Source organism: Pleurodeles waltl, chromosome 6 (genome assembly GCF_031143425.1).
Source record: "Pleurodeles waltl isolate 20211129_DDA chromosome 6, aPleWal1.hap1.20221129, whole genome shotgun sequence".
In the NCBI taxonomy this organism is placed as follows: Eukaryota; Metazoa; Chordata; class Amphibia; order Caudata; family Salamandridae; genus Pleurodeles; species Pleurodeles waltl.
The window spans coordinates 341,543,929-341,557,953 of record NC_090445.1 but is presented as its reverse complement, the minus strand read 5'-3'; the positions used below and the strand labels follow the sequence as shown (position 1 = coordinate 341,557,953).

The 14,025-nt window shown below is 40.8% G+C and overlaps 1 protein-coding gene across 1 annotated transcript in view; it reads right to left on the bottom strand.

The window, feature by feature from the left end:
• Positions 1-230: 230 nt before the first annotated feature.
• LOC138299715 (proteasome subunit beta type-5-like) overlaps positions 231-14,025 on the bottom strand; it is a 31,266-nt gene continuing 17,471 nt past the window's right edge. Inside the window, exon 3 of the mRNA XM_069238228.1 lies at positions 231-770. Coding sequence (XP_069094329.1) covers positions 487-770 — 284 coding nt within the window. The 3' untranslated portion in view covers positions 231-486. The remainder of the gene's footprint in view (positions 771-14,025) is intronic.

Below are 14,025 nucleotides of genomic sequence, written 5' to 3'. Positions count from 1 at the left end.
TGTTTCAAGCAATGATGTGACATGTCTAATATCACTTTCAATTTTGATTTACTGCCATACCGTGCTGCAGAGATCACACAAGCCATTTATTGCTGATGTACACTCAAATGTATTAGTCTATTTTTAAATGATTTGTCTTTCTCTTCTACTTTGTAGTGTTTGTTTCATCATTGGGTAAATAACATAAAAAATGCGTACTACAGGGAAAGGAAATTCACCAACCACTACTCTTAGAAACAGACTCTGGACTATAAGAGCCAACAGTTTAATACAAAGTAACATTGTGGCAAAATAAGGAGCAACACATGAATTTTGAATATTTACTAAGAAGACCGCCAGAATAACATCCGATCTCCCACAACCTACGGACGTCAGCTGTCAATTTCCACATTTTATCCACAGGAGATTCCAGTCCAGTTGGTCCATGGCATCCCGAATCCCACTGTACTGTTGCTATAGAATACAGAGAAGCCCATATTAGGTGCCTCACTCGCTGTCCTTGTACTTCTCATGGAGGTCTGCCACGTCATCCTGGGACACACGTACCCAGCCATCCTCACGCACATGGTAAAGGCTGACCGTGCCACCAGAGTAGGCATCACGATATGTGGCCTGGTAAATGGAGCGACGGGCCAGCTCACAGGCCTCCTCAGCCGACATGTCATAGTTGTAGCCGCGGTCCATCACGCCGTAGGCATACATGGAGCCAGAGCCCACGGAGAAAACAGAGCCGGAGATACGGTTTCCCTCACTGTCCACGTAGTAAAGACCTGCAACAAGAAAAATTATTAAATAAAGAGAAAAAACTGGCAGCCAAACGTAAGTACTAACTTGAAATTTAACAAGAGGAGGCAGAACGATTACAAACTAAATGGAAAGCCATAATGGAAACTATAAAGAACAGTCAGGCGCTTACAACTTATGCACTTCCAGACAGACAACCATATTGTATCTAAATTCAGCAAGAGTCTAAAATACAACCGATTTCTTAATGATGCCCCTGAAGCTCAGTGAGAGGTGGCAATAAACTCATGCAGCTGTGTCTAGGTAAAAGCAGAGCACGACTGCCGAACATCCGTTTCAGAAAGCAGGATACTGTAGGAAAATGATGTTCCAGTGTGATGTGCAAGGTTCACATGCATCATGCTGTTAAAAGAAAAATACTCAGCCAGTCACCCTTTGTTGGAACCAAAAAAACAACGTCTAAAAATAATTTGGGCCAAAACAGAGTTTGTGTAACAAAAGGACAGCATAGCTAAATCGAGCTAGGACCCATACTGAACTGTCACAGGACTAGAATGCAGAAAAATAGAAGTGGCCTGAATGGCAACCTTAGATATCACTCCGACTTTTACGTGCCTCTAGAAAAGTCCTACTGCAGCTTTGGCTTGGGGGGGGGGCTCTCTGTCACAACATTATAAAACATGGATGTTGCAGAAAGCTTGATGGATTTAACTTATAGACAGAATTCAAGTAAAACATCTATGGCTCAACAGAGCAATTAGATGTTTGCATGGGACATTGTTACCATAAGTAACGTTGTTATTGTATGTCTCGGCTGTTTGGTTAAATTGTGGAATGTGTGTCTAATAGAAAGTAAAAGGCTACTTCAGTTCTTTTTTGGTGAAGCCCGTTAAGGCAGGCACACAGGCAGAGCACTCTCTATGGACAGAGCTGAAATGAAGGATATACACACAGTACCCTTGTTCCCATGATCCACCATATAGGAGTCAGAAACAGACAGTCTGGTGTTCCCTTACTTTCTAGTCCAAAGTAACTTTGCAAGAAAAGATGGTTGCACTGTTTGAAAATTATGATCTCAATACATGACCTGATGCTACATAAAATAATCAAGTTACGCGCATTGATAAAACACCGGGATGAATTTTCTCAAAAGTGAGTTCAATTCATCAAGATGTGATGTAGGCTGCGCTGAAACCACCATCATCCAATGCTAGCAAGACACAAAAATCAATCAAGTCACAGTTCCAATCAATCATGCAATTATTAAGATTTGGGGGGAGAAGGGGGAGGGTATTTGACAGGAAAACCCCTTAGTTAACTAATTCAGATAAATCAAGGAAAATATAAAAATACTGTGCAAAGAAATCTACACATGCCAACTGTAGAAAAGTGCCCTTTATAGGTTGAGCATAGCAGCGCGTAAGTGCTGCTCTTCTGATTAGGCAGAGTATAGAAGTGCGCAAGCGCTGCTCTGCTCGACATGTTGTAATCTATTCTGTGGGCTTTGACCACACCCATCAATTTCATTCGCTTCTGGGCCTGCCTTTAAAAAAAAATCCCTTGTAGTTAGTAAATGCTTTTGTTTGTCCTGCCTTGGGGCAGTTTTGTTACATTGATTATTGCATAATTGGCGAGATACCTTTGTGTGGCGCACAATTTTTTAAATTTTGCCTCGCCATGCGCTCATGGTGGTATGCTGTTTCTTCCTTGGTTCCCGGTATCTTGTTGGTTCTTTGCAATGTCTGTGGGGTATTCGTTATTTTATTATTATTATAGATTTATGTAGCGCAAACTCGATACAAAGATATTGGAGCGCTTTACTTTTTTGTTTTGCAGTTTTATGTAGCACAAACTTGACACATGGCTATTACAGTGCTTTACATGAGTACCGGTTACATTACACAAGAACACATTCATTTTTGTTAGCCAGGGGAGATTAAGTGATTTCCCCAGCATCACAGGCTGTTGAGTCAGAGGCGAGACTCTGTGTTCCCCAGCTCCAAGTCGGCAGCTCTGTCCCTTATGCCACATCCTCTCCACCATGGTTCTTTTTCTGCTGTGTGTTGGGGCAGTCTGCGAATAACTTGTTTTTTTATATAGCTCTTGGTAATACAGGTTCTGTCATTTCATAGAGCTGCAAAGCAGGGGCCATTCTTAACAAAATTGCAGTAATACATTTTCATCAACCTTGCAGAGATGAAGAGGTGAAAACACTATGTCAGGACTGTAATCTGTGACATTTCTCGTTCTGCCAAGACCTCTGCAGTGGGTGCATTAATCAACTGATTTGAGTAGAGCTTAACTAGGCGAGAACATGTGCACTTAATAACCTCTGGAGTCACCAACCAAGCACACAGGTTAGTCCTAGGCAAGAAGATGGCGAAAAGTGTTGTCTCCAAAATGGTGGAAAAGAAGTCCTGACTCCAGACCAAAGCATTTCACGGCCTCAAGCTTTATAGCAAAAACCATCTAGCCTTTGGATGAAAATCGGGCCTCTTCAAATTGAGCTCAGTTAGCGCAAACTCGATACAAAGGTATTTCAGCGCTTCGCATGAGCACCAATTACATTACACAAGAACACATTCATATTTGGTAGCAAGGGGAGATAAAGTGATTGGCCCTTATGCCACATCCTCTCCCTTAGGGTTCTTTGTCTCAAGTTTTTTTTAATACAGCACTTCATAATACAGGTTCTGCCATCTCATAGTGCTGCAAAGCAAGTGCCATTCTTAACAAAATCGCTATAATTCATTTGCAGTTAAGCTGCCTCTTCTGCTGTTCTCTTTGTATACAGTCAATGTTTTTAGAAGTTAGGCTGGTATTGCCAATATAGAGGAATAATTCCTCTAAAACAGATATATATGGCTGTCCTCTTTTCTTTGCTACTAACTTTTTTAACCTTCTCATCCTCTGGGTCAAAGGCCACAAAGGTGCCTCTTTGTGGCTCCTTTGGTGCTATAAAAGTTTAAGTAAACTGTCTGTAGGAATGAGGCAAAAACAATCCCATGATGGCGGCCTTGTTGTGTCCTCTCTCCTGCAGCGACAGGCCTGGGAGGGTTGCTGTGGCACCGGACATACATCCACTACACTCCAAACCAAAACACATAGGTAAAAGACATGTTCAACACCAACAGCTCTAACTCTCACAAATGCTTGTTGACATGGTCACCCCATGTTTTGTGTTAGTACTCAGGGGTGTGGAATTTATTAAAATATCTACTTGTCCACAGGACAGGTTGCTTCTCAAATCTACTTGTCCTGTAAAAAGATCTACTTGTCCCTTTGGTGCCATGTAGTGTGGCACCAAATTATGGCAGCAATCTCATTATGTAAGAGCTCTGATAATAGCCTCTCTGATTATGCCAGGGCTACTACCATAGTAGGGCTTGAATACTTGCAGTTTCAATCCCTACTGTAGCAATTTCCTTATTTTTCCACCTTTCTGCAGATCTGCATACTGGGGCTGGAGGAAGCAGTAAGCAATAGTTCCAGGGCTGGAATGCCTTTGAGTCTGCAAACCTACTAACCTGCATGTTTTAAAGGTCTTCACCAGCTTCTCTCTAATATTTTCCCATAATAAGAAAGGTTGGACATTTACTCCTGACAATGGCAGAATTAGAACTTCTTCCAGGGTTGGGAAGAAAGTGGCTGGAGGGAAAATGAACTTGCAAATGCTCAATAGATTTTCACATGAGCAAATCTACACATGCGTATTTACCCATGCTAAAATACAGTTCACAAATATTTTATAGGGGTACGACATATACCATGGATGCACTTTTGTGACTTTCTTTAAGAATTTGGGGCCACATGTAGGTAGGTTCAGATTTACGACCCGCAAATTGCGAGTCGCAAATCCGAATGTAGGATGGTGTCCCTGACACAATCTGTGATTCGCAAGGGCTTCGCAAATGCACACCTCATGAATAATCATGAGGTGGGTCGCAATTTGCGACCCCCTTGCGAATGGCGGCCTCACAGGGATGGTAGCCTGCTGGAGACAGCAGACCACCATGTCTGTGATTGCTTTTCAATAAAGCAGTTTTTTTTTTTTTTTGTAATGCAGCCCGTTTTCCTTAAAGGAAAACGAGATGCATTACAAAAACGAAAAATTAAACGTTTTCGTTTCATTTTTTCAGAGCAGGCAGTGGTCCTGCGGACCACTGCCTGCTCTGAAAAAATGTTTACAGTGACATTCACAATGGGGAAGGGGTCCCAGGGGGACCCCTTCCCTTTTGTGTAAGTGTTAGCACCCATTTGAAATGGGTGCAAACTGTGATTGGTTTGCGCCCGCGTTCGCAAAACAATCCTACATTGCACTGCGAGTCGCAATTAGGAAGGGAACACCCCTTCCTAATTGCGAGTCGCAAACCCGTTTCGCGATTCTGTAACCAGGTTACCGAATCGCAAAACTGGGTTTGTGCACTGCAATGTGCTTTTTGCACGTCGCAAACAGCGAAAGTCGCTGTTTGCGACATGCAAAAAGCTACCTACATGTGGGTCTTGGTCCCTAATTAGGTCTGGTGTTAAAGACATTTTGTTTTTATTAAACTTCTATTTCTCTCTCTTTTGGCTGGCTTTACTGTGAGATATCGCATTCTTCTCTTCCACAAGGAGCACATTGGCACACAAAGTAGTTTTGTTCAGTGTCAGGAACTACAGTGGCAATCAGTGACGTAACGAAACTGGAGGGTGCCCCTTTGCAAAGAACATGGAGGAGCCCCCTCTCCAGACTCACTCAGGGCAGGTGCTGTGCTGAAGGGGCCCCCTGGAGCGCGGCTGCAGGGCCTTTGTTATGCCACTGGTTGCAACGTGTGCTTTTAGAGTTCAAAAACGTTTTTTTTTTTTTTTTGCCAGTGTTTGTTACAATGTTGAGGGCCTGGTAGCTCCCACAACAATAACGTGTTACAAAAGCCATGTCAAAACAAGACACGCATTGATGAAACTAAAAGACTTATAAAAATATGTCAGATCAGTTGGCTTTGTCAGTGTTTGTTTATTTTCATGCTTCCCATAATCGTGTTGAAAATGGTTACACTGATTTTCCATTAGAAATATTTTTGGGAAATATTAGCATGCATCAAAACATTTCGCTAAAGGACACCTCATTTGCATCTAATCAGAGAGCATTCTGGGAGCATTATACTTAGCCTCATAGCCTAAACTTTTCAAACATGTGTATACACGTTTTTTTTATTTGTACTGGAACCAACGTCAGTAGTGAAGTGACCTTAAAACATTTATTTACAGCACTCAACCTAATAATGAAGGTTTTCAAATAATGAACCATAAATACAAGTTCGAACAGCATTATCTTTTGGAAACACATTACCTCAACTGTAGAGAGTTCCACTCTCTGTAAACAGGCAGCCAAAGGGTTTGTGCTGCAGAGGGTTGGGCCTACTTGTCCCAAGGACAAAGTAAACATAAAAACTTGTTGCCCTTGACCCCAAACAAGATGTCCCGGGCGTCGGGCGATAGGAATTCCACATCCCTGAGTACTGACTGCTTTTCGACTGATGTTGTACTAGGTCTCTGCTAACCAGCTTCCTGAGTGCCTGTGCTCTTTCCATAAAAGAAAGTAATGCTTAATTGTAACTAAATTGGCAAGGACATTAGCATCCTAATAAGTCCCTAGTAAATGGTACCCCTGGTACCTCAGGGTTTGGTACTAAAGAGGGTCCCTAAAGGCTGCAGCATGTATTAAGCCACCCTAAGGGGAGTTGTGTTAGCCAGCCAGCAACTCTGATGGTGGGGTGGTGAAAGTGGTATTTTATTTGAATAAGCATGGCAGATTTAAATTAGGATGCAAAATGGCAGCATTTTCATTTTTTGCTGCAGATACAGGAAGAAGGTAAATGGAAGTGCTTTAGTTATATGCAGGGCCACTGGAATTATGTTACAGGCAAAGGCCACATTATGAGGCAGAGTTGACCAATTTATGTGGCAAGAAATGTCCAGTTATTAATTTACAACACCAACAGCTCCAAGTCAAGCAAATGTGAGACCTATTGCATTCCAAATGCTTGTCTAACTTGGTCTCGGATATCTCATTCAGTGTATCTCATTTATGGACTGTGTGTAAACATATGCTCAACACTGCCCTCTAATAAGCCTGGATGCTCAACCACACTACCACAAATAGAGCACTTGGGATTATTAAAGTAAGCCCCTGTAAACCAATAAGGGTCACCTGGACTATATGCATTGTGTACCCCTACGCTAGTTCACTACATAAACAGCCAGCTTCCTACATCAAACATGTTACCTTGTTAGAAGGCTTGTACAGGTTATCTGGTGTGGGATTATGTGCTGTAATAGCAGACAGACTTTCTCTCCAGGCTCAAGTGTACCACTTACAGGAGATATATCTGCATTAGTCTAATAAACTCATGGCAATTGAGAGGCGACTGCTGAAACCGGAGTTCAAGGAAGTGAAATAACATCCCTTGAGAGGTAAAGTCACCCAAAGCACTGGGACGCCAGAACAGCAGGAGGTAGATGGAGCAATTGGGTGAGAATGCAGGGAAAGAGGTCAGCTTCTGTGTACAGAGAAGTCTTAATAATGAAACATACTCCCATCTCTGCCTGAGAACTTGCACCTTCCATGCACTTTGTGGACGCAGCCTTCAGGTAATGAGTACAACCAGGCAAGGAAGAAAGATGAAAATAGCGTTTAATGAAACCAGCGAAGAAGTAGCCAACCACCTATTCTGGTTGACTCTTTGGGTAAAAGATTTGCATTTCAGAACGCATGCATACAAAGTTACACTAAGGTAAACCATAAGGCTAAATTAATGTAACCTATCTTCCCTTCTTGACTCACAGCACGCACAAAGGACACAATGCAATAAAGCACGAGACACAAACAAAACCACCCTAAACCTGAAATAAAATAAACCCTAAGTAAGGAAACACGCTTACTAGAGGTAGGAATAGAACAACAAAAATAAATCATCACACCTTAAAGTCCTTAATCTGTGTGTACCACTTAGAACGCCTAGTTCACTTCCTTTTCTCACAAGCTTCTTGCCGGCTTTGCCTGCAATATCTTCCCATTTGATGTTCTGTTCTCCCTTTCCATTTGACACAAAATCTTCAGCACGCATTCTAGAGATTCTGTAAGGGTCCATCTGCCACCTTGGCTATATTCTTTGCCACACTGACCACAACCATCTCCTTGGTATATTTCACTTCTCCCTTCCTTGGATGCAATAGAGTATCTGTATCACTTTGCTTAAGAACTGCATGTGTTTTTTTCCAGCACACTAAAAACAGTCAGACTTTAGCTTATTCCCAACTTTATTCTGCTGCACTTTAACCTTTACTACTTCCCTACAGATGATGGAAACACCATATCTTGTGCCTTTCTATCCTTAGCAAAGGACTGATTCCAGTGCTGGTGTATGTAGTTACGACAAGACAATAACTTAGATATTATGGCAAGCAACACAAAGCACCTGACTGAAAAGCCCACGTCACACTTGTGTAGCCAATACACCCTTTCCACAGTGCCATTATTTTGATGGTGTTATGAATTGCACTACGTGTAGTATCCCTATATTTAACAAAAATATTTGCATGTCACTCGATGTAACTTGCACTCATCGGTCTGAGATTTACTCATATGGACACCATTCCTGTGGAGAGCAAAAAAAAAAAAAGTAACTCTCACTCAGTTTTGGCAGTGGCAGCTGCTGACTTTTGAAAGTGGGTGTAGCAGTCTCCACATGAGCGAGTTAGAGAGCCACAAGGTCCAGGTTAGAATTGCGCAATGTGAAAGCAGAAAATCTGGGCTCAATCCAGGGTTCCCATCTTCACAAAATTGCGTGATTCAAGGCAATTTTATTTATTCTAGCCTCCTTTTTCCCATGAATACATATGAGAGTAGCTTGAACTACAAGATATGCGCTATTAAAAAAAATAAGTTGTAATTTTACTTAGTGGAAAATACCGATGTTTCATATAGAATGTGAATCTAGCCCACTTGTGCAGTGGCCATGACAAATTATCTGCCCCTTAGTTCACTAATGGAATTGTGTCAGGGTGGCAAGCAGGAACGTCTTTAAGATCAGGTTTTTAAAATATCATTTAAAATTGCCTCTCAATACATTCATGTTGTCTGACGCACTGAGGTGAACTGCTTCTGCAAGTTTAAAAAAAAAAAAAAGAAAAAAAAAGTGGTTGTTTTTTTTTTTTAAGAGACTTTAGTATATGGTTACATTGTGCCTGTTGCATGATTCACCTGCATACGTTTTCAGTTCAGGGGCTCTTTGACCCAAGCAAAACCCTTGGCTCAGCTCTCTGTGTTAATGTGTTTTCTCGCTTATTATTACTGAAGTGTATTTAGGCCGTCTTCCATTAACTTCGAGCACATAAATACGCAGATGGAGCCGGCACATGCTCACACTACACATCAGCGCAGGACAGCCATTTTATTAACTGAGTTGTAAATCAGGCTATCTCCTTTCTAACTGTTGCACAGCGGCAACCCGAGGGGTAAAACTGTACTGTTCCCTGATAGATATCAAATTTTACTAATAAATTAGTTGTGTAAAAGTTAGCATCTGGCAACATACAAATCTTCAGTTTAAAAGCCAAACTGGGAATTAACATGGGAATGTAAAACGTGCACATTTGAATTATTGTAGACATTTGTGGCTGCTGAACACATTTTGTTATGTTTAATAAGAAGGCATTGTGAACTTATGAGTGAATTATTAATCAGAATTAAAAAGAGATGAAGGTAGTAATGAAGTATATTATGTGAATTAATTGTCCTTATATTGATTAAATGGATTTCATTAGTGTTCTGAAAAATAAATGCACCTTTAAATTGCTTTAACATGACATGAATATTATTTCAAATAAAATTTGCTTTGAATTTTTTATTTGAATTGTAAAGGTGTGCAATAGGTTTTATAAATGTATTCATTGTATTAATGTGCGTTTTTTTTTTTTTTAAGCTTGACTAGGTCTGAAGTTCATTTTTGTAGCTGTAGAGATAAATTACTTGTTTATTCTGTTCCCTTTAACCTGAATTATTTCCCTAGGCTGTTAACATTATGTTGAATGTCCTATTGTATGGTAGGCAAAGAGCAAGTTTTAGAGAATATAATGTTGCAGATTTTGTTCTAGCTGTTGAACAGGGCAGCAAGCTTGTAGTTCTCATGTGAATTTTTTTTTTTATGTTTGTGTGCCATGAGAGAGGATACCAATGTAACGAGTGTTTAGAAAATTTTATATTTGGTGGATAAAGGATGAAGTCAGGAGGGTGACAATGCACTTTAGCTGGGAAGATTCCAAAAAGTTGCTAACTTGGTGGCACCATTTACAGCTTTTGGATGCTAAATCTGATGCAGAGTATGCCCACCTGAAAGACCAATTACAAAATGTGTTCAGATTTTAATTAGTGAAGGGCTTGGAAATTTTGAGTTTGTTCTCTCCTGCCTAAGCGGTCTACAGCCCTGTCACAGTATTTTTATTTTTTGTTATTTTGTTAGCTCTGGTCACACTCTCTTCTCTAAGTTCCCTGATGTGTTTTCTCATCATAGTCTTAATTGCCCCATTTGTTATGCTGTTCAGTACTACTAAGCCCAACTAACTCGGAACTGCTGATTTGTCCTCTGTGAAGTCCATGTTCTGCACCATCCTGATGCTGTTGCCAAGTGAAGCCGGAAGAAGGTGACTGGCATCTGCTGGAGAATCGATCTGTATGCTGCCCCATAAGGAGAGGTAGAACTAAATGTGGTTTCATGGTTTCTTTTTTAGCGTAGGTACTTACACCAGTGTATCTTTTTTTATTTTTTAAAGAGATGGTTGCCCTAGTTAGATGATTTTTCCAAATTATTTGTATCTTTCTACTATTCTGCTTTTGCCCGCATGTGTTAGCCAGTTCCCACACATGCAAGTCCCAATGCTGGTTAGTGATAAGGTTGGCCCAGTTCTGAAAAGGAATGTTAAAATTGTATTCTGATGATTTGCTGATGTCACCATCTGTTGCTTTGAAATTAATCTGGATATGATTGTTTTGCTGATTTGTTATTCTTCTGGAATGTTTAACAGTCTTGATGTTTAGTAAGTTAAATCTTTTTAGACGCTGTGATCAGCCTATGGTTTTCATATAGGTTTATAACTTGGTTTTGCGCACCATTTGCATGACATAGGTTTTGGGACTATAATAAACCTTTGAAACTTATTCAGACTGGAGTTTAAGCTGTTCATGGGGGTTTAAGTTTGTTTATAGTTTAATGTTAATTATTTGTGATTGTATGAATCTGACTACTACATCAGTCACCAAGTCCAAAGAACTAGTCAACCTCTGAAGGTGAGAATAGTGATGGTGTCTCACCAGTGCGCCTTTGGTTTCTGATCCAGAGGTGGGAGGAGGCCCTCCATTGGCCTCGAGCAGGTTTTGGTAACAGAGTTACAGTTATGTCTTGTGAGGAGTACAGTCAGAATCTGCCCACATTGTGAGTTGTTTTAGTGTAGCGTAAGGGTTGATGAAATTCCAGCATTGTGTTACAAGTGCACGGTATGTGTTTTGAGTAGGGTTTGTGCTTGCAATGCTTTGGGCTAAATCGTGGTGAAATGTGATGTATGAAATGAGTAGGGCGTTTGCGTACTCCAGGTAATTTCGTAGGGAGTTTGCCTACTCCAAGTAAGGGGGTGGAGAGTTGGCGTACTCTAAGTGAATGCTGAGCTTTGTGCTAAAAAAACATTTAATTGGCCATATGGTTGTTGTTAATGAGTCCTGCGTGGCCTATGACTCTGGTATTGTCCAAGTGTATGAGACACTTGGTTAATTTATTGTCTGCAGGTGAGGTGTTGGTTGATTGAGCACTGTCGACAATACCAGTAGATTTCCCTTGAGTGTGAGTGAGTGGTTGGTTGGTGTTAGGTGAATTCTGAGTGCACAGGGATAATCTGTATCAATCGGACTGAGACTTGCTGGTCAAATCTTACTTGCACATGTGAGAAAGCCACAGCCGGAAGAGTAGCGGTTTGTGTGAAAGACCACAATCGAAAGTTACGTACAGCTTTCAAAGCGTTTGAGTCCTACCCGTAGTGAGCAGACAGGTTTTGGTTTTTGTGCTTGCAATATTTGCATTTAGGTTTTGCGCGAAAGGTACATGAGACAACTCTGAAGTGAATCGCAGCTGCTGAGGGAAAGTGAGTGTGACATCATTTGGTCCGCGCTGGGATAGGTCGGTTGGTGAGAAAAGCTCCGCACGGATTGGTGGACAGTTCATGAAAAGGATTGTGGGATCTAAAGTTACTTCCTGGTTTCGTAGAATTTGTGTTGTGAATTAAATTTGGGTAAAAATTAAATGTTTCAAAGCTTTAAAGAGTGCGTCAAGAGGAGATATTTTTATTCAAGTTGGGGAGGGTGAACCTACTCCACCTGAGAGTACACCAGCATACAAGGATATGGAAGAAAGAGGAGTTTCAGCATGTTTTTGGGTAAATCAATGATGCAAAATAAATGAGAAGGAAGGGGCTTTAGCTTTCCCTTGTAATGGAACTTTTAATTTAAGAATTTTAGAGAATCGAAGGAGGGTGTTGTATGAATTAAAACCCCTTCCAAGACCTGCACAGTTTGAAGCACATACCATCTGGGAATAAGTTGTGAGACAAAAGGAGGCTCAGAAATTTAAAAAGGGGAATGAGAAAAGCAGAAAAGACATTAGCGGAAGCTAGATCGGATGAGGAGCAGAGAATTTGGAAAGCAGATACATTACATGCAGTGTAGTTATTCCCAGCGATTACACAGAAAGGTGATGGAGGTGTTAAATCTAAAGGAAAAAAGAAATTTGAAGAAGATCCAGAACAGATGTTAGGTGAAATTAAAGGGGTAGCAGACACAGATAATGATTCAGAGGATGAATTTATAATACAGAATCATCCTCAACTGTATAATGCAGCTGCTACAGTAAATCAGAATGCGGTCTTGAATGTTGGCACAGCCCCAGTTGTACAAAGTCAGATTCAGAGGATCGCAAGAGTGCCTACTGCTAATGTTGCACAGGTGCCAGCAGATTATCCGACAGTTCCAAATGTTAATACAGCCCAGAATGTCACAGTTCCAGTTATGTCACAGCCAATTCAGAATGTGCGAATGGCTCAATTGGAGTCCACAAGTAATGTACAGACACATGCATACATTTTGAACCAGAGACAGACAGTGCCTATGTATTCCCCAGTAAAAACACCACAAACAGTTGCCCGAATCAGACAAATCAGGCTTTTGTTACAGTATTGACTGGTCAAGGTAAAGGATTAAATATTCCCACCAAGTCACGTATGTCAGGACCAGATGCTCCAACAGTTCCTGTAACAAGTCCAGTAGTTCCGTTGTAAGCCCAGGGTAATGATGAGTTGTTCCCAGATTCAGTATGAGCAATGAACTCATCTTTTGGATCCAGTGCAGAAATGGAGGGATTTAGTACTACCGCTGTCAGACATGACCACTATGAACTCCTTTGGTTTCAACCAGACACGTGATAGAGTCGGTCCACGAATTGATGTGACGTACCCCATGCTATACAGGCTCATCTGTGATGACTCAAGAGCAAGCAATGAGAGCTCCATGTAATATTCCACAGTTTAAGCCCCGAGATAGAGGAAATAACCTTTGTAAACTGATGTTAACAGCACAACAACTGACTGAATGGTTAGACATTTTGAGTGGAACATCAGTTTCAGGAAATGCACCAGAGGGAGAAAAGACACTGAACATGGCTAGATTAAAATACAATTGGAATTAAATTAAATTATTCAAGGAACCCTTGAATTAGACCAATTAAAGCCCTACAATGAAAATGAATTGCATTTCATGCGCAAAGATGTTACTTTGCGAGCAGGACAAGTTTAAGAGAAATTAATGAATTTGGCTAAGAAATATTAAATTGAGATGAATAAATCCAAACAGTTAAAAGGGAGTTACAGATTAGAATTTGATTCAAGAGACATTGCAAACATGATGTCACTTGGAATGAAGATTCACATTAAAGAACTAATCCAGAACATTCAAAAACATGGGACGCTTTAGGCAAGTGGGAAGGTAGATGGGCAAAGAAAAGAGATCAGAAGAAAAAGCTGACTGCATCTTCCAATGATGTACAGCAGGCTGAGGGAGCTGTAAAAATGGCAATAAGAGAAATTCCAGGAGGGAATTTTGTCCATCTTCCTTGGAGCAGAAGTGGCATACTGTCATTCACAAATGATTACCTAAAGTTCAGGGAGACATCAGTGGAGTGGTACCAACAAACAGATAGGTTT